Source organism: Hetaerina americana, unplaced genomic scaffold (genome assembly GCF_022747635.1).
Source record: "Hetaerina americana unplaced genomic scaffold, ioHetAmer1.1.p SCAF_3, whole genome shotgun sequence".
Classification (NCBI taxonomy): Eukaryota; Metazoa; Arthropoda; class Insecta; order Odonata; family Calopterygidae; genus Hetaerina; species Hetaerina americana.
Window position 1 is genome coordinate 65,037,432 of NW_027286874.1, and position 21,957 is coordinate 65,059,388.

General features: G+C 35.6%; 1 protein-coding gene across 1 annotated transcript; it reads left to right on the forward strand.

Moving 5' to 3' along the window:
• The first annotated feature begins 56 nt into the window (after positions 1 to 56).
• On the forward strand, positions 57 to 18,251 carry LOC139690416 (uncharacterized). The gene is made up of 7 exons (XM_071587865.1): positions 57 to 291; positions 586 to 1,002; positions 1,618 to 1,911; positions 4,124 to 4,163; positions 4,257 to 4,411; positions 12,066 to 12,200; positions 17,736 to 18,251. The coding sequence occupies exons 2-7, from the start codon at positions 811 to 813 to the stop codon at positions 18,249 to 18,251; spliced, it is 1,332 nt and encodes a 443-aa protein (XP_071443966.1). The 5' UTR covers positions 57 to 291; positions 586 to 810.
• The last annotated feature ends 3,706 nt before the right edge of the window (positions 18,252 to 21,957 follow it).

Below are 21,957 nucleotides of genomic sequence, written 5' to 3' on the forward strand. Positions count from 1 at the left end.
ATTCTCCAGTAGAATAGTCAGTTATTTAGTAAACATGGCGAACGGTCATGCTCAAACGCTCGGTGTAACGCTAAATGAGCTGCTCGGGAACTGAGTAGGGCGGGAGGTCAAGAAAACATCTATATTTTTTGTAATACTATATTTTTAATGATTTTTAATAGATAAGTTTAGATGAATTTGACATTTCTTCGTGACTTTTTCAACACATCTTGTTCGGCGTAGCTCACATCTTCAAAAAAATGGGCTAGGTCTTCAAAGATGGTTTGTTCCTGTAACAACGCCTTACGTACTGTAAGTACTTAGTGTGAGTGCGGTGCATGTAATGGTTGGATTTATTTCGAGTCTGACGTTAGGATTGATGGAAATATAGTTATTATTGAATTAATTTGCTCGTAAAATAGTAATTTTTCGTTATTGTCAGAGGCATTTTAAGAGTTATTATAACTTTGAAATGATGTATTAAACACAATGTTATTGCCATAGTAGGAAATAGAAGATGAAAAATTAGCTCTATTGTTAGCCATTAACATAAGTTACTTATTAATTTTACAACAAGTGTACAATTTGTTTTCTTTTTGTTATCAGGACACGGCTACCACAATGAACTGGTTGAGTTCGGGAGTATTTATGGCATCCATTCCCCATCCCTATCTTCTGTTGCCCTACAGAACCTTTAATTCCTCAAACTCTCTAACCTTGGAGTGGTCAGCCGTTTCATTGTGGCTCTTCCTCTACCATTTGTTTTTTCGGAATAAATCTTGCTGAGAGGAGCTGGAGTGTGGGGGCTGAAAGTTTGGTGATCGGTTGACCATGCAGGGGAGTGGAGGGGTTGCTGGAATTGGTGGCGGAGGGGGAAACAGAGAGCGTGGGGCCACTCTTCCAAGGGCCAATGCTGGGAGATACGTCCACTCAGTATCTGACCTCTACGGCGCTGATGAGATAGAGGTATTATTGGAAGAGATTCGAGACCTGGAACCCCCCTCCACAGCTGAGGACTTCCAGGTGAAAATGCATACAGAAAACTGGCAACTTTCAACCTTGCTTTTTATTCCTTTGCAATAGAATGGAAGCTCAATCACTCCTTTGTTTTCTTAATGTTAGCCAAAGCAGTTAAAGCCTGTAATATATATGCATTTATCAATTTCATCATACTTTTTGCATTGTCAGTTTTACCCCAATAATCAATGGAATCATTTTATGTTACCCCAACCGTGATAGTCGTTTTATGGTTTGGACTAGTCAAAGTATGCATTGCACTTTGTAGGACTGTGTTTTTTTATTTGCTACTATAACCAGTGTTCAAGTTAGAAAAATAATTTTACAACTATTTAAATACCCTCATCCCTAAAATATTATGGCTAGATAAAATGCTGAGCATCATTTCATAGATTAGTTTTAATCCAAATGTTGAAACCAAATTAGAAATCTGCTAAGATGCATAGAAAGTTGCTTATTGTATACTGTTATTTTAATTGCTCTGCTCCTTAGCCATTGCTGGCAATATTAAAAAGATGCAACTGCTTGGAATCAACCCTTGGTATGAATGCAATGTAAGGCCAAAAGAATTTTATTTCTAGGTCAGATTCATACATACCAGTTTTGTCTTTATACCTGCAGGATTTTGAGATTGATGGAAGTCGCAGTGGAGGTGTGGAGAAGGCTGGGACAGGAGGGCAGGGGATATCCGGTGTTAACCAAGGGGTTGAAGATGGAGATATGGGTGCAAATACTGGGGATAGGTGTGAGTCACTTGGTACCATTGGTTCTTGGGATTCACACACAAACTATCAGCAAGTCTATGGTTTAGAAGATGGATCGGATGGTGGAGGTGCCCCATTCCCTGGAGTTGTGCTCTTTTGTGATGAATCCCACCTCAAGTCTCCAACAGGAATCGTACGGGTCTTGCTAGTGGTATGTATTCATTCTGTGCTTTAAATTTTGAGTACAAACTAATGGATGAATTGTGATTTAGGATACTCTTATTGCCTGTAATTTGTTTTGAGGAGTTAAAGGTGATTTTTGAGGAATAGTTACAAGAACCAGCTCCATAATTATAAATTACTTGGATTGATATTTGGGGTTCATTAAGGTTCACTGATAGCCTCTCAACTCCATTAGGAAGTTGATGCAGCCATGCATGCAGTAGTTAATCGGCTAACTTTGGAAAATATTCACAATTGTGTTTTTGGGGTATTCCAAAGGCTAGCTTCAAACCCAGCGTAAAGTGAGAGTCTTGTATTTTCATGTGATAATTGGCTTTGATGGGCATTCATCATGCGAAATGGACAGAGTTACCAGAAGACCTCTAAAGTTAATATAATACATATTTTAATGGAGCAAATTTGTAAATCTTCATGTAGTCTTGCCACCACATAAGTTGTCCTTCATTTTTTTGACCATTGTATTAAACCAAATTCCATTGGAGGGTGGTGCTTCGATTCATCTGTATTCTTAGCCAGCCGTTTTATTTGTAATTTGTCCTTCACCAAATTGAATTACAACTGTTATCATTAAACTTTTTGCCCACAAACCTCTAGAAATATATAACTAGTAAAAACCATACACATTCAATATGAAGTTTCGACCGAAAATATTTAGCAATCACTTACCCTTTTGCTTTCATTGTCACAATACAATGCATATTTAGTGTACAGTGATATCAGGAAATATAAACATATTTTACTTTATCTCTTGTCTGCTAAATTTGATTGTTTAAACAATTTTCTTCATGTCCCCAAATGGTTCACTCTGGAAATGAAAGGGGTTGAGAGTGAGAATGGCCACTTGGTGAAAGCACTATTTCTCATGAGCTCATAAATCTTTTTGGACCAAATGTTTGTGGTGTTTGGGAATTTCTACCAACTAAAGAATAGTCTTAATTGTGAGCATTCTGGAGAGACCCCTTTTAAAAATTGCTGTTTAGGTAATTTGTGTGGCTCTTTCTATTCTCTTTATCAGCAAAAGTGTTTAGCATGAGATGAAACTACTTGCTGGAAGAGAATTTGATTCTATTTCATTGCACACGAGAGTATTGCTGACAACTTGTTTTTTGTGTTGAGTTGTTTTGTTGAGGCAATGGTAACACTCCTGGAGATTGAAGAATGAAAGGAACAAAAACTTAGTTTGGTAATATTTTGAATGAAAAGACATTGACAAAACATCATAAATTGACAATGTAGCAATTGGGTGTACAAACTGGGAAAAGTCCTGGAGTATTTGCTTGAAAAGTTAAGGCATTTCTGTTTGTCGGCAGTAGCCAAAATATTCATACAAAACTCCAAATTAAAGCAATTGAAATATGTATGTAAGTGCAGTAAATACATGACAGGTGGTCAGGTAAATAAGTTAAATGAAAAATTTCTACCTTAAAATAGGCATTTGAAATACTTAAAAATATATTGTTTTGGTGGATTAGGTCTGATGGTAGATTATATTACTATTTTAATACCTCCCCTTCCCTTAATGTCTCTAAATGAGCAATATTTAAAATAACTGTCTTTGAAGATTTCTCCTGCAGAGCCTTCTTATCAAAATAATCTTTTATTACACTTAATCAATCATCAGTGTGACAGTATGCAGTTTAGGAATTGCAAATTAGAAGTGTTGAAAATCAATTTAAAATTGATTAATCGATAATCAGTTTCAATGAGCTTGCAAATTAAAATTATTACTATGAATATCATTTTTCCCAAATATTGTTATAAATTTCTTGCAGTTTTTGAATCACCGCACAACTTTTACTTTTATCCATTTACCTGTTCACAGAGACATTTTTCCTTGCAAAAATTTAATTACTCCTTGCCCTTAGGGTTACCTCCATGTAAGTAATATCTCCAGTATTTTTCCAAATGTTAATTCAAAGGTAAATGGATGAAGAAAATTGTCTTGGGTTTTCAGTTTTCCTGTTGAGCTAGAGTTGGCACTGATATGTAGTATTTTCCAATTTGTGTCCAAAATCTACTCTAGCTTGACAAAATCCCTCTGATGATAATGACAGCTTACAAGATTGAATGCACTGCATGCATCTTTGGTCGGGAATTTAATGTGTATGCAGTTATTCATAATGTTTGAGTGTTTTGAAAACCATGCTTATTTCCGATTTAACCTCACATTTGTTTTGCAGATCTCATCTGTTGCATGCCTAGCATGTCTCTGCTCCTCTGGTGGTGGGGGCGGTGGAGGGGGTGCTTCTGGTGCTGCCGGTGCTAGTGGGGGTGGGCCAGGAGCTGCTGCTGGTGGAAGAGGGGGAGCCGCAGCCGCGGCAGCAGGGGGGCTCTTCCTACTTCCTCTCCCTGGAAGATTACGCCTCATGCTATTTGTCACTGTGTTCAGCATACTTGCCACATGCCTTCTGCTCTTCCTTGATATCTCCCATCTAGTCTACTTATTTCCTTTCAATTGGTCAAGACTCGTGAGTATAAAATTTATCAATTTAATTGATTAGTGATAATTGAGCTTTAATGTCTCCTCCTTTCAATTTAAAGGAAATCTTAATGGCCTTGGTCATTGCATGTTAATACTTAAGTAAATGGCTGCTTTATTTTCTGTGAACAGCAGCTACGGTTATAGAAACTATGTTGATGTGAACAAGGAAGGTTACTTTGTGTTGTCAAAAGTTTATTGATTTATACAGAGAGCCATCCGCTGATAAAATGAACAGTTAACTCCTTATTTTCATGTGAGTATGACATTGATGATATTGGGCGAGGAAAAAAATTTACAATTGAGGATTTAATTTCATCATGAGAATATATGAATTTATGGAACTTTCCTCGAGTATATTTAAGACTGCTAACAGTTTATGGCTTATATCATATACATACTGTTTAATGTAAGACTATATCCTTTATTGGACCTTACATAGCTATCCCTTTCCTTACCTATCTCTGCCAGCTTAAATCTTCTCAGTCCCATAATCTTTCCACGTAATTCACTACTATATTTCTCGAACTACTATCAGCCACACTTTTTGAAAATGAAAAATACTATCTACTCTTTCCTTATAATGTTCTACATCCCCTCTAGCCGCCAGATGAAGGAAGAGTAGACACAATGGTGATGGTTTAATGACTAAAATCTCAAGCATCATCAGTAACACAGGAATAATAAAGGGATTTGAGGTTCAACTGATTTTTTTATTAGATGCTGCGATAATAATTTCAAACTCATAATGTACATAAAGATTACATATATCTCTAGTTAAATGTTTGATTCACTATAGTTCCACCAATTGAACATTTTCTTTATAACATGGCCGTATAATGGAAATCTAATCCAGCTTGGAAGATGGCTAAGTGCAATGTTAAAATGCTAATAGTGAACCATTTGCTCATTGAACTTTTCCCAGAGAAATTGGCGGTAAAAATATCTATTGCTAATTTTCTTGCTTCAGTTAAAATAATTTCTGTTGAAACTTCTGTTTCTGTAACTCCTTCTTAGTGTGGTATATTATCCAGTTCTTAACATGTTCCTCAAGTTTTGAGCATTTAGGAGAACATGAACGTAAATTTTTTTACTCTTGAGTTCATTTGGAGAGGTACAATTTATTAGCAGAGAAGCGGACATTCCCAGGAATTATTTGGGAATTATTTTAGGAAGTACTTTCAAAGAAATATTAAAATTATTACTTATTGCTGGTTCAAAACAGTTGTTCTATCAAAATTTGTATTATTATTTTATCATAATTTGTAATTTTCTATACATGATGCAAGAAGAAATCCTTTTTAGCATTTTTTTTGCTTAATCTGCTTGCATCCTAGAGGTTGAAGTTATGCCCATATACCCTTGGCCCATAAAATGCAGGCTGAACTTAAAGCACATTTAGGAGCAAAAAAGGGTACCTCTTATGGGCTGGGAAATATGATACATTTATGTGTGTATATAAAAGTGTGGAATTAAAAGTCAGTAATTTCATACAATGTGTTATGTAAATTCCCTAAAGTTATGCTGGAGATGACAAATTTTTAAAAACTTTATGATCATTGAATCAAAAAGTAAGTAAAAATGAAATAATGAAATTTGAGTTGAATCTTAAATTAAATTTAATATATAAACACAGACTTTGTTAAGTTTAATCTACCAGTCTTGATTATATGAGAGAAACCTTTGAATTAAGGAGGAAAGTAATGCAATCCTATCAAGTGATGTACCTAGAATAGCCAGAATCATCTGAAATTTGATTATAACACTACAGTTTGGTAATACAAAATTAATATTTTGAATACAACACAATCGTAACACCAACTAGGCTTCAGTTCTCTGCTCTGAATTGGGACCTTGATCAAGCATTTAATTATGGATGGCTTAATCATGTCATTTATTTCGCGAGTCATTTTCTGTGCACGTGTTATTCATAAGTTATACTTGGGTAATACAATCAAATAATTCAGTGTCAATTCACTTTTTCAATGCGGAGATATTTCGGAAAGAAAGAGACTTATCAGGCTTCGACTGATGCTAGTTGTGTACAAACCAATTACTCTTAATCAGTTGATTAGAGATTCAATGATATTCAAGCTTTGCAATGATTATTTTGGAAATAGTTTTTCTTCATTTCTACACATAAATTTACTCAAACTTAAGTAGGAAAACCCTTGTCAAAGACAGTAACTTAAACCATTAGAAGTCAAAGTATGTTAAAGGCACTTAAGATTTGGAAATACAGGTAGGAACCCTTCACAAACTTATGCAAGTCAAACAAAACCCAGAAAAGAAATATGTTAAAATAAATTAAATGGTGCATTCATAATTAGTAAATGTGATAATTGCCGACACAATTCAGCAAAAAAATAAAAATGCCAAAGTCAAGACCTTTGTTTCATCAATCTTCTCCAGAAACCTGGAAGAGGTCATTAAATCACTTAGCTTTAAATTTTCTGTAGTACTCAAGCATCCCTGTTGATTATTGTTTGCATCCATTAAAATGACTCACTATAATGAGCATGGATAAAGATAATTACATCCCTCTATCATATTACACGTAATCATGTGTGTTTGTTATTGAGGTCAGATGATAATATGTATTCAGTCAGTGAATTTTAGGGCCAAATCTAAATAAAGAGTTAAACAGAATATACTGTTTCTTTCAACGATTCAGAGGCTTTCACCATTTATTGATTTAAACTCATTAGTATTTATTTAACGATTACTATCACTTAAACTCTATAGTGGGAAGCAATTCATGATGCATTAAAGGATCTACCTTAAGTGAAACATGCAATTTTTTTCATCATTGACAGTGCAGGACAATATTTTATCAATTAGTGCTATAATAAGATCAATGCATGACATTTGAGTGGAATTTCTTTGCTTAAAGCCACAGTAGCGTTGCATGTGATGGAGTGGGTCAATTTACTCATCATAAAGGATATATGCCTGCAGTGGAAAAAGTTGGAAGTAATTCAAAGTTGTGGTAAGAAATACGTATTGCCAAAGTAGGTGGTTTCACATGTAATGATCAATTCACAATTTTCTGTAACTGCACTTATTGTCATTAATGTATACTTCTACGTTGATCAAAGGATGAAGTCAATGACTTAAAAGGAAAAAAATATGTTTTGGTACCTTTGGTAGCATCACATTTGGTTAAATATCACAATTGAATCCTGCATTATCCCTTGTGTTGCATTTCATGCCATGTGAAATGAGTATTTAAAAACAGAACCTAGCGATAAAATTTTGGTACCAAATTCATAAAAACTTTAAGCTACACAACAGCTCCAATTGCTCTGGAAATGACTTTCACAGGCATTAATGACAACATCAACTGAGGTTGAATTTAGGTGAAAAATAAATTCAATGCACGAAGAGGAAATATGACCACATTTATAACTTTGTTATTAATCATCCTTATAGTGATTCACTTATGATTAGTAAACTCTGAAACAATGCCTACTAATAAACAAGGTCCTTCATCTCAGTCACTTACACTCGGTTACCAAATACCACAGTGAGGAGATTCATTCAATCCAACCAATGTGATGAAATTGAACCCATATCATAAGAATTGAAGCAATCTCTTGTGTGCAGGCATTTTTAACGAGTAATGTATAATTTGTATAAACCATTGAAAAGTCGTTATTTTTCAAATACCAACTAAACTATGTTTTTTCGGCTGCAATGTTAGCACTAGAGAGAAACTGTTGTGCAGAGGATGCTGAAACATGAATTTATGAATGACATTGAACTGCCTGTTACCTTATAGGGTAAGCTCCAGGTATTCTAATATCCATGTCAATGATACCTTTTATAAGGACCGATTGATGATGACCATCCTCAAATTTGGAAATACAAAGTAACCCTCCTGAGGTGAAAGTCCTAGTAATTGAAAGCTTGCATGGGTACTTTTTAAATTAAATTTTTCAAAACAAAGAGCAAATGAAAAGTTGTTTCATTTTACCTATATCAAATGCTATGGTTTTTTAAAGGGCATGTTGTATAATTTTCACAAAGCAGTCAAATGAAAATCAAACACCCGCTGCAACAGTGAGTCCACATACCAACAAGTACATTACCCAACACTTGTGTGTGCCTGTTAGTTGTCACTATGCAGGTCTTCTACCACAGCGATGGCAATATCAATATGTACCAACAATGTTGCCACCTTTAGCACGGACAGTGTGTTATGACAGGTGTTTGGTTTTCATTTGACTGCCCCTTCTTCATGTTGGATTTTATTCTTGCCTCATAATTATGAATGTTCCCATTAAAAATTTTTAAGTTCTTCAGCTTATTTTGATTCTATACCATCTTTTACAAAAATACATCGTTGTGCCTACTTATGATTGGACAGACAAAATTAACTGTTGTGTAAAATCCCATGAATTCTTTCATTATTTGACTTCCGTAGCATTTGCTAAGTTCTCAAAAAAGTAATTACGTTTACATTCTTAGATATTACTACAAAATTTTTCAGTATCATTCAATTTTTTTTTCATTTGATCATTGTTTTAGAATATTTTTAAGTGTTACTAATTCATAGTATTCAGCCTGGATATGAATGACATGAATATCTTGAAATCAAAGGAAGATGTAGAAAATTGATCCACAAAAAAGTTGGTATTGGAAGGAATGTATTATCGGAATATTTGTCACCAAGTGGCAGTTGAAGGTCAAGAAATTTTTCAGTGGCATATTGCATTTTAATATTATTATTATTATTAGGTAATCTACCCGTTAAGGTAAAATGGTAAATTTTGTCAAGAGTAAAAAAATACCAAGGAACCAATGCTCAAAGTTTAATGATTACAGAATTATGATAATAAATACTTGCCGCTTGGTGCCATAGTTGATATGACCTATTAGAGGAGGAAATGTGGCATTAACATACTGGCATTGGACCTGGAATATCAGTGAGTGCATGTGTGGTACAAGGAGGGGGGGAAATAAATTGACATTTGTTGATTGCAATACTGTAAATATCATGGAGCCACATTCATTCTCCCCCAGAACCTTTATAACTTTGTCTGAAAATTGTTTATATATCTCCCTTTGTTTTCAAAATATTAAGGGGTTTAAGGGGCTATACTAGTAACTCCTCAGGAAAATAGGGCAAAATTCTCAGCTTCTTTTATGATTGAAATGTGATCAATGGAGGTATAACATTTTTATGCCGTATTAATATATTCAGGAAGTGTACAAAAAATTTTTTTCATTTGAGTTTTTACAGTTTTTTCTAAATAAAAAATCAGATGCAATATGGCATCACAGAAAAAAAAGAGGTAGGTTTGCTGAGCAGGCACTTTTAGCTCTCAGGATGCTCTGAAATAATGAAAATCAAGAAAATTCTTAAGAGTGAGTATTGCTATGGTCCATGATACAACTATAACTTTTTGTTGAAAAATAAGAAAATAGTGCAAATTTATGTAAACATTTTTAAAATCATTTTTTCATGTGTAAAATAATTTTAAATTAAGACTTTTTACTTGGTCCTATTTAGGGCCATAGGTACAGAAATTCCAGCATAATTTTAGAACGATTGGTCCGATATATGTTGAAAAATCTTCCCTGCAATGTGAAGAAATAGCATTTAGAGAATTAATTGTTTAGTTTTTTGAATAAAAATTCAAAAGAAAAACTTACTTAAACCTAATCAGGCATTCATGATCATACACTAGACCCTGTGATACCTCTAACTTCACCAGCTCAGATGTTCTGGCCTCTTTCAACAATGTTGTAGCTTGTCTGTCAGCCATGGCTATCATGGTTGTGCATCTGGATGAAGCTTAATGTATCTGTGCTTATATTTACTCCCCTTATATCCGTAATTTTTAAAATAGGAGTAAAATCTTCACTGAATACACCATGTAGCAAGTCACATTGCTGTTTCCAATGCTTATCCTATGAAAACATGTTTTGGTACCATATTCGAAACATATGCATTAAAATTTTCGTTATTGGAGCCAAAGTATCTAGATGTAAATCTTCAGATGACAAACCTTCCAAAATTGGTTTTAAAACTCCTGCCACCTCCTGATTGGGAGCCTGGTGGATGCTTAAACGAAGCAAGCATACCACTAGCCTCATTTTGGTGGTAATGGCACCAAGAGAGTATGCTTTTAGGGCAATACAAATGTTGAGTTGTCTGTTTCATTTTATGAAATAATGTTGCCCAGTACACTGTGCATATCTTTTAGTGCAGTCATTATTTTTTCTTCATTTATAGCCTTGCCCTAGGCAATAGCCCACACAGATTCTGCTGCTGCAGTGTTAATACTATCAATGATGGTGTAATATGAGCACTAATATAATCCTTGCCCTTATTCCATAAGCGCACAAAACATTTGTAACCTATGGTAACCAACACCAATCAAATGCATGTCATGACTAATTGGCAATTTATTTCATAGGAATTGCTGATTTTTGGGTATGAGTATGTATATTTCTCCACAAGCACAAGAAACACAGAGTCTAAACTCAAGTCTATGAGTTGCTATTGGCTAAACAACATCACTGCCACATGTTTTGCGCTTCAAATAACATTTCAATGTGCTGAATATTGGAGTAAATTGTATAAAACAACAACTTGAACTCAGATCGCAACGTGTATCAAAGTTATTATCTCCACTCTTTTGTTGATGTACATGCTGCTGCCGTTTTCTCTGCCTATTTCATCTGTTAAACGATATCCATGAAATTTCCTTGTTTACTCCCATCTGCCCTCTACTACTTTGTTTTTTGTGCTATCTACTCGATTTTCGCTTAAACTTTTTACCCATTTTATAAAAATTGTTCGTAAACTCAAATGGTGTTGTTCCTTCAAAATCTTAAAAATGATAATGTTCTACTTGTTGAGATGTGTCAAATGTTTAACTCCAGGTATCCTCTTGCAGTGCAATGAATAGAATGCGCAGAAGAACCATTGATAAATATAAAAACCAGCTCCTCATACAAAAATAAGAGATGAGCCATATCATATTGACACAAAGGTAGTGCTGCACCCAACTTCGAAAGCAGCTGATTGATGCGCTTTCACCTCCTGAAGTTATATGGATTTTGTCATGAAATTAAAAGGAAATATTCCTTAAATCATATACTTTATGAAAATGGAAAAAAATGATTTTTGGAAAGCCAGTTGCCGGTATAAACTTAAATGCCTCACCTCTTTGCACATTGAAGCTAGGTACAAAACACCTACATCCTAGGAACTAGATGGTTTTAATATGGAAATGCTAAATTTAAATCGCTGTAATTCTGAACATCCCAGGTGGTGGAAAACATGGGCATGTTTATCAAAGCTAAATTTCAGTGTATTAAACCCTACATTAGTCAATTTTTGTTTGATCCTTGAAATTACAGTGGACCTCCTACAGCCCAAACCACTTGTTTACATTCCGCGGGATTTTATGTAAAATGTTTTGTTTTATGATTCCAAATCTCTTACGGGCCTTGTAAATTGACTTTTGTCCTTGGGAAACCCTAGAATATATGAGGATAGTTTTTAAGTATAATTGAAATGGATGCCATACTGGTAACCATTTTTCTCTGCAATTGTTCTATTGGAATGATTTGCATAGGCCTTCTATTTGTATTGTTATTTCATTGTATTGTCTTTTTGATGATTCCAGAATGGGTGGTTCTTCGTCTTGGTTAGTGTTGCATACCTGGTGAGCTCATCTTTGCTACTACACCTGGTTCACATTTACTTAGTGTCATATGGTTGGGTGTCCAAACATACTCGCGACCAACTCATCGTTACTGGGGTAAGTTTTAGTTGTTTCACGCATGAATTAAGTTTGAACTGCTGAACAGAAGCATTTTCAAAATCATTCCTTTTTTACTCTGGTTAACTGTGTTATGGTTAAATTTTTATCATCAATTGAACTTAAATGGTGTGATGGAATTAAGTGAATGACTCTGTGGTTAAACAATGAACTAAATTGTATTCGTAACCCTGTGATTTCATTTGTTCTTTTGCTGATGAAAAATCACTAATTTTGGGCATAGTTTAATTTATGGCCATCATTCCATTAAATTTTATCCTTAACTTTGATTGAAAATTGAAAAATAAAGAACTTTGGAAGGAAGAGCTTTGCTCACACTACGTCAGTAGTACTTAACTTTTTGCACCCCTGGAGTTTTCCCTTCTATTTATGTCATTGTATTGATGCTCTTCAAATTTCTGTATGATCACAACCTAATTTTATCCATATTATCATGCAAATGTCATATTGAGGTAATTCTTCAGTGATTGAAAAGAAGGAAGATGATTGCTAATCATTAATGCCAATTTTTTAACAAGATAGTGAAAGTAAATATGTATAAATTATTAAGGAGATTAGGTGTCTTGCTAAAAGACATTGCTGGAGGCTCTGTTCGTTACTCCAATTGCAACTTCTCCATATTAGGCTACACCAGATCTATTTTTTTCAATAATTTGGGAAAAAATATTGAAACTTGGGGCACAAAAGGAAATTCTTCATCAGTATCTTAGAAGTTGGGATAGCACATGTTAGGCTTTGTAAATATCATATTTCAATGCATACTGCATTGATGCAAAATCTGATGAGAAAAGTTTCATTTCATGCCCCAGTATTCATCTTGTACTTATTAATCGAATCAGTTGACCCAAAATGAGAGCTTGATAGCTGCCTTCGTATATCGCTACAAGTTAATTTCCTCTGCAGTTCCTTCTCCCATTGTTGTGTAAATCTGTCTCTTAAATGGCTTGGGTGGAAGAATGGGAGGAGGGGAGGGATTATCCCCCAAACAGAGTGCATGGTCAGTATTATTAGGTATGTGAGCATTTTTCTGGGTGTGTAAAAATGCCTGGTTTGTTAGAGGTGGGAAAACAAGAGTGGAAAGAAATCCTTGAAAACAGAGAATGGGAATAAGCTAGTATAAATCCTGGAAAGAACCTGAAATTGAGCTGTAGAGCCTGGAATTTTGAAGAATTTTAGTTATTTCATCGGGAAAATGCATGGGGTGGACAGTAGAGGAAAAATAACTTGTGTATTCTCTTCTTTTGAATTTTGTATAAATAGTGACCTGGTGATTTTTTTGTGGTAGTAGCATTCAATGTGCAGTGGAACCTCCCTTAACGAGCACCTAGCACAGCGAGTATTTTGCATGACAAGCAAGAATATTGGTGCCGAAAATGATTCGCTTAATGAGAACATTTTTGCATGAAGAGTTTAGAGGAGAGAGAAATTCCCAGATTCATTGCCTACCTGTGGCTGTGGTTTGTCTCTAGCACTCATTCCACTATCTTCTTAGTGTTGCTTATGATCACACATTTTTCCAAACTTGCGTTCAAACATATTATTAGTGATTTTTTTGTTCAAAGTTTAATAATATTTTGTGTATAGTTTTAAAATTGACCTCAAAGAAAAATCCGTAAGAAGAAAGCCATAAGACAGTAAAGATAAAAAATAGCAGATGTGAAAAGTAAAATTATTGAAAACTGGGAGCAAGGGGTGAGGGTGGCTGACCTAGTGCACACATCAACAGTCGGGCAACATCAACGATTGGCCTTTTTTTGACGAACACAGACAAGACTAATGAGATTTATGCTTCAAATAAAGTGACTAGAGGATCTATGCAAAGGTTACGTATTTTCAACAACGTCGAAAGGTTTTGTCTCACATATGCACAAACAAAGAAAATTGCAATGTGACACTATTAATGAGAATATAATGTGTGAGAAGGGGAAAGTGATTTATGCCGACCTTTTTTATGAGATGTCAGGATTATCAACGGCCAAACAAGTATTTAAGGGCAGTCGTGCTTGGCTTGAGAAGTTAATGAGAAGAACTGTCCTCCATGGCATTATGAGGCGTGGTGAAGCAGCAATCTTAGTGTCAAAGGGAGCAGAGAACTTCATCAGTGACTTAGAAAAAAGCTCGTAGATTTTGAGGGTTGCCATCCACAAAATGTTTTTAATTGTGACAAGACTGTTCTCTTTGGGAAGAAGATGCCAAAGCAAACCTATATTTGTGCAAGTAACGGTAAGAGAAAGCATTGCCCGACCAAAAGGCAATGAAAGGCCATCTCAAACGATGCACACATTCGAGCGGCGATTTGAAAATCAAACCCTGCTTGTTTACCATTCAGAAACTCCTGGTACCTCCAAGAAGTGTTAAGTCCAAAACAGCAAGCGAAATGAGATGTGGAGGTCACGGGAAACTTTTGCATTGTACAATGCGTGTGAGGCATCTCCCTAATAAGGCAGTGGCGATGTGTGCCATAAATTTAGTTAACGATCATTCTGAGTCACATTTTTACCAAATTTTGAAGCATCAGCGAAATCAAATTCCTCTAGACAGCTTTCTTGTAAAAAGGAATGAGGTACATATCATAAGTAATTATGAATTTATTTCAATCCTTTTTTATTTTTACAAATTGAGTTTTCATTCCGGGTTGCGATGGAAGAAAAGGTGAATGTTATCCACCATCCTAAACAATGTATGTATAATTTTTTTGAAAATTAACCTCATATATTATTTAATTTTTTTCGTCATGGAATGCATTATCATATTTTACATTAATTTATGTGCGAAAAATTGTGTTACTAAATGAGTGTTTCACTTAACGGGGAAGATCGCAGAATGGATTTAGCTCGTATTAAGAGATTCCACTGTATTATGTACTACCTTGATCAAAAAGTTCCCGGAATAACCACCGTGTGGCGCTCCCATCGTTCCGATTTGAGTTCTGTTTTTTTTGTTAAATTGGTACATCTGTTGTTGATATTCCCTTTAAATCTTAGTGTCATAACTTGACATTTGCAAACGTTACGTAGCCAAGAGTACATCTATCTCTGTGTGTGTTGGCGATTTTTTACAATTGCAGAAATGGATTTAAATTTGCAACAACGAACTTGTATTAAATTTTGCGTAAAAAACGGATTTAGTGGCGCACGGACGTTAGAAATGTTGGAAAAGTGTTTCGGCAACGATTCTCTAAAAAAAACGGTCGTTTACCAGTGGCACGAGCGGTTCAGAAGTGGTCGTGAGTCAATCGAAGATGATGAACGCAGTGGCAGACCATCGACATCGAAAGTCGGTGAAAAAATTGATAAAGTAAAAGAAATGTTGGTCAATAACCGCAAATTAACCATCAGAGAAATAGCGGAGGACTTGAACATTGCCTATGGATCCTCCCAAGACATTGTGGTTAATGATTTGGGTTTCCGTCGTGTAGCAGCAAAGTTGGTTCCAAAAGACCTCAATTTCATGCAAAAAAGAGACCGTGTTGACGTCGCAAAAGACATGATTTGCGAGGCTGAATCCGATCCCACATTCATCAAAAGGATCATTACTGGAGACGAGACGTGGGTTTATGAGTACGACACGCAATCCAGACATCAGGCAAGTGAATGGCGTTCACCAAATGAGCCGAGACCAAAAAAACCACGTCATTTTCAGTCAAAAAAGAAGGCAATGCTGACGGTTTTCATGGATTACAACGGTGTAGTGCATCATGAATTTTTGCCAGAAGGCCAGATAGTAAACAAAGAGTATTATTTGGGCGTTATGAGACGTTTGCGTGAAGCAATTCGCCGAAAGAGACCAGAAATGTGGGCAGAAAACTCGTGGATTTTGCACCATGATAACGCACCGTCGCACAGTGCTATCATTATTCGTAATTTTTTGACGAAAAATGCAACAAATACCATCCAACAGCCACCGAATTCACCTGATTTGGCTCCCTGTGACTTCTTTCTGTTCAATCGAGTTAAAAAACCATTACGGGGAACGCGTTTTAGCAGCCGAGAGGAAGTAATGGAAAAATCGCAGGAAGCACTGATGGACATACCGAAAACCGACCGTAACTTTTGCAAATGTCAAGTTATGACACTGAGATTTAAAGGGAATATCAACAACAGATGTACCAATTTAACAAAAAAAACAGAACTCAAATCGGAACGATGGGAGCGCCACACGGTGGTTATTCCGGGAACTTTTTGATCAAGGTAGTATACTGCAAGAAAGTGAAGAATTGTATATCATGTCTATGTACCTTGAACGTCCAATCATGCAGTAAATTAGGCAGCATTAAAATTTAGTAAATTAAACACTCTAAACCTGTAGGTGCATAATCAGGTAGCCTCAAGCTTTTCATGCAGAGACAGGTGTTTGATTATGTTTTTATAAAAAGTATCGGTAAAAATTTTTTCCTGACATTTGCGTGAAGTGCTGAATTCAGACCGTCGGTAAGTGTGAGCATTATTGCAGATTGTATTGGCATTGATAAAATGACAGCGCACATTATTATCACTGAAAATTTGACAACATGAAAGTTCTGGGCTAAACTCCTCCTGAAGGTCTTGACAGACAACCAAAAGAAGAATCGAGTGTCTGTTTGTGAAGACCTTCTGCAGCGGCATTGTGACGATTCCCCAACTCCCTTACAGTCCAGACTTGGCACCAGCAAACTATTTCCTATTCCCAAAAGTGAAATCCTCTCTCCAAGGACACCACCAATGGACCCTACATGCCATCAAAGAAGCTTGCTTGTGCAAAGAAGATACTTTTTCCAATACTTTTAATTCAAACTATGTAGATCATCTGGTTTTCTGAAAATATTTGCAGGATAACTGATATTAGCTAACCATATTTGTTCAAGAAATATTTCGACAGTCATTGTGATCCTGAAAAAATATCCCACCTTCATATTTCAGATCAAGCAATTGTGTTATTTTTACACATGACCACCACCTAACTTCAGTGTGTAGAAGTTTGCTATGATCAGAAAATCACTCATGCTTAGAAGCAACCAGAATGATATCTTGTCTCATCCATGTCTCTTGTTTTAAACTATGATAAACTATCAAATTTCAACAAAATTGAAATGGGGTGCTGTTGCAGTCCATCGGCAATTGGTCATCATGCATCCAGTGTTATTAGGTGGCATGGATTTTGGAACTCTGGATGTAATAGCCAACATTGTCTTATTTTGCATGGCATTTTTTACTTCATTGTCTTTCCCTACCCAAAAATATACGATAAGTAATTTCCTCAACATAAAAGTGTTTATCATCGCGAGAAAAAAATCATTTTATTTGCTCACTAAGCTGCATGGTGGCCTATTGGGTGGACCATTTGGGTACAGACCACCTGACCTGACCGTATGCACTGGCTGTGAGAATTTTACCCAACTAAGTGTTAAGCTTGAGTTTAGCACTAACATCACATATTGTAAACCATACTTGATCATTGCATCGGTTACTGCACGGGTGTGGGGTGAGTTCACAAGCAGCTTTATAGGTTTCATAACGGAATGATTTTCGTTTTTAGGCTCTGGGTTATGTTTGTGCACTGGAAGCCCTGTTACTGGCCGTGCTCTCTCGTTGTGATCAACCGAGGTATGCGCCAGTCGAGGAGGAGAGGACGGCACTGCGTGGGATCAGCCATGAGGAGGAAGAGGAGGAGGAGATGGAGGTGGTGGTGGGCGTGGAGGATGAGGAGGCAGCTGCCGACAAAGAGGTGGAGGGCATTGTCGGGGGAGTGGGTGGGCAGAGGGGGGGTAAGAGCCCACGAGGGGGGATGGTGGGTGGCGAGGAGAGTGTGGGTGGAGGTGGCAGTGTTGGACAAGGTGGAGGAGTCGGAGGGGGAGGTGGCATCAGGAAAGGGAAGCGGCGGAAAGAGGACTCGAGCGGGATGAGTGGAAGGACCTCTCAGACACCAGTTTCAGTGGAATCCCCCGTGGCAGGTCCCTCCCACTCACGTTGGACAGACAGGGAGCCCAGGGCGGGGTCGTCCAAGCACTCGGACGAGGCAGCCCTCTATGAGGTTGGGACTACAGACCGGTGAGAATGAGAGAGAGGTGCCTTGTGGGGAGGATCAAGTTTATCGTGTCTAGGTCTCTGGTGGGACTGTGGAAAAAAATTGAATTAAATAAAAAGTCATTTCCATCTGATGTTCTTTTGTATTGGTGTCTTGGGTCATTGGTTTGCCCTGTGGCTCTTATGCAATAATTAAGAGTGCATCAGGGCCACTGATGATGTTTCTGTAACTGGGCCGTGTCACTGCTGCTCTTTAGTGGCGGTTAAGCGGTCAGCATTTGTCGTGATGATATGATATCAGTGGTGTTGGCTCTAAAGGAAAATTTTGGAGGTATAAAAGTAATCTTGTATTTTCAGAACGTAGTGATGGCAGTTGGTTGGTAAGAATCATACTGGCCACCTGCTAACTATGTTGGAAATGTGCGTCGTCAACATATGTCGGTAATGTAACTTGGGACACTAATGGCTATGTTGTCTGTGTGTTGCTCCGTCTGTGGTTAAATAGCTGGCAGCAATGTCTCAGTCGAAAGGGTGCTTTTTGTAATTTTTTCATGTATGTTTGTCATGTTGACATTCCTTTTGTGTATTATGCAACCAATCAGTATTATTTTGCCTTTTATAAATTTTTATTTATTTATTTAATCATCAACTCTTTTTAAGTTGAAGAACTGATAATTTTAGCCTCGCTTTGTATTCCATGTTTTATATTTGCTCAATACTCATAATGAGTTTATGAATACTCTGCATTATTTTTAAAATGTTTGAGGTTATTTAAACCTAATTTATTACTTAACATTAGGATTTTTGTACTTACTATAAAGTGTTTCCTTAACAATTAATCATTTGAAAAAATATCATATATTATTTGATGTACTGTGTAAGGAACTGTATATTTTCATGAATCATTTGGATCTGTACTTTATTTCATGATTAACTCATATTTTTCATGTTCAGCATGAATTGTGACTCCCATTATTCAGCCATTTTGATCTCTATTGTTATCAGCAATGGTACTTTCATTACTGCCCATCTCATAGGATTGAGATACTATTTGCTCACTGATGTTTATTAATAGCCCAATCCTTGAGGGTACTAAATGCATGGTGTTATGTATTTAAACATGAGTAGGGATGGAAATCAGATCTTAATGGTATGTCTAACTCATTAGGTATGCTGAAATGTGAGTTTTAACTAATTGAATCTTTTGAAAAATAAACATTCAATTTGGAAGCAAATCAAATTAACCCCTCTAACGTGATTTATGCAGAATTTGCATAGGTTTATCTGATGAATGTACAACAATATGGGTCAATTTTTTGAATCATTAGCTGAAACAAGTTTACCAGTGTAATTACTGAGGAAGTTTATCTAAAATTGCATTTTATTATTAGTTTTCCCCTTAAAAGATTTGACTTTGTTGAAACATGCCAATTTTAAAGCCATGCTTGAAAGGTTACCATGATATTCTTTTAACAATGCTTAAAATCCATCTCTAATATTAACCTTGTAATAGTGATGGCCTTATCTCAGGTACTTAGTCAATCTGGCTCAGCCTTTCTGAGGGGAAAAATCAAAATTTGCTTGCATTGCAAGTTGAGGATCATTTATTTTTGTATTCAAAGAAAAAGAATTTATCTATATAATTTTTTTAATTTGGAAGGTATTTCAATGGCCCTAGTAAAAAAATAACTTGACAATAATATTAAAGATATTGAAAGAAATAGATCACATACTTTTTACAATAAATGATCCTCATGATCCAAGTTGAAAGAGTTAAAATGAAAAGGATGTCATGCATGTCTTTAGTTTTGTTTCTAAATAAGCCGAAGATGTTACTTCTTCTAGTCTTCAGACATTAGTGTGTTGTATATGTAATACAGTGGTGGAAATTACATTCACATATCCCATGCCATCGTTAGTGCAAATGATTTTTTCAATCTGGACTTATTTCAGCATTTGAGATAAAGTTAATGTTGGTAAAAAAAATTGCTATGAAATTATTCATTTTATTCCCTTGAAAGATTGTGTGGATTTTCATGTGTGGATTTTCATCTAGGGAGCAATTTGCTATACGCATTTCTTTGTCATCTTGAATTTTTATTGCTGCATAATTCAACTTGGATCTTGCAATGTTCAGGCTCTATACTCATATGGAACTTGATCGATTTTTTTTGTTCAATGCATCTCCGGCATTATTGAATTACGAATGTTACATTTTTTTTAAAAGAAGTTATGTGGAGCTAGTCATTTTCATTTGTAGTGGGTTCATTTCAAATGAATTCTTTTTCTCCCATTTTATTTTCATGATTTGGATGATAGCTTTCTAGATGCTTGAATTGTGGAACATTTTTACCAACTTGCCAAAAACATGAGCGTTCCATTCAAAGTGAAATACTGTTTTTGTGACACACAGTGTGTGTGGGTGTGAGAGAACTTCCAGTCTTATCCATTATATGCCGTTATAATTTTGGTTTTTGCCATTGCAAGTAGCTAGTAATTTATATGGATTCTTGCCTAAATTTTAGTGAAGCTATTGCAATTAGATTTTGGAGACTTTGGGAAGCTGCTTTCAGCTTTTAACTAAATTAATATTTGCTTTTCATTCTTAAAAAATAATTAGCATCAAGACTGTAGGGTTATTATTATTGAAAAGTAACAATTCAAGGCTTGAAACTGCTTAACTTTATAATCAAATGCTGGGCTCTTTAATTTTGCATTATCATTTCCTGGTGTTTTCAGCTATTAAAATCGCTGATGTGCAAGTACAAAGAAGGACATGGGATGAATTAAACTCAACTTTCGTAGTGTTAATGAAGGTGCAATAACATTTTTGACCAGAAATTGAAATTTAATTGAAGTGATTTATATTTATTTTTTATTAATTTTGGCCATGTGACTTCAACCGATTTAAATATTTTTTAGTAGTATGTCCTCTCCCCAAAGTAAAACTTGCTGTTGTTGTTAAAGCCATAACTACCTTCATAATGTACATTTTAAAGTTGTACAAATGAGAAGAATTAAGATATCTCATACTAAATGTTACAAAATCAGTGTGAAAGAGGGAGAAATTGTCTTATCAGATAGTGCACATGGTGAAGTGTTGGTTCTCAAAATAATGTATGTCTGCATATTATTCTTACGTTCATTGGAGTTGTTGGCAAGGGCACCGGACTCATATTTCTCTTGCTGTATTGTGGGTTAATTCATCTGTTCAAATTGTTGTCTTCCTTAAATTTCTCTAAAATTAATCTGTATTTGATCTGAAGCTCTTCAAATTTCCTGACTCATGACACATGCCTTGCAGATGGAGCACTGTACTTTCAAGATAGACACAGTAAGTGATAATTTTTTTTGCATATTCCTGATTTTTCCTCTTATAAGATGAACATAACCTAGAACCAAGATGAATATATATTATTGTTTAAAGAATTAATACACTATATATTGAAATTAGTTGTATGTGTGTATGTATGTATGTGTGAGTATGTATAGGGTGCGGCAACGTAACTTCCTTTTTTTCAAATGCAAAATGCTTTCAAAAAAGGAAGCTATGTTGCCCCACCCTGTAGTAATATGTGTGTGTATATATACACACACATACACACATATGCTTTCTGTTGCTTAATTGTGAGAATTATTTTGGAGAGAATAGCATTACAAACTTAGAACATGAACAGCATACTGGTCTTGTACTTAGGTGGGCTGTTGTTGAAAATGTTGAATGTTGTTTTGAC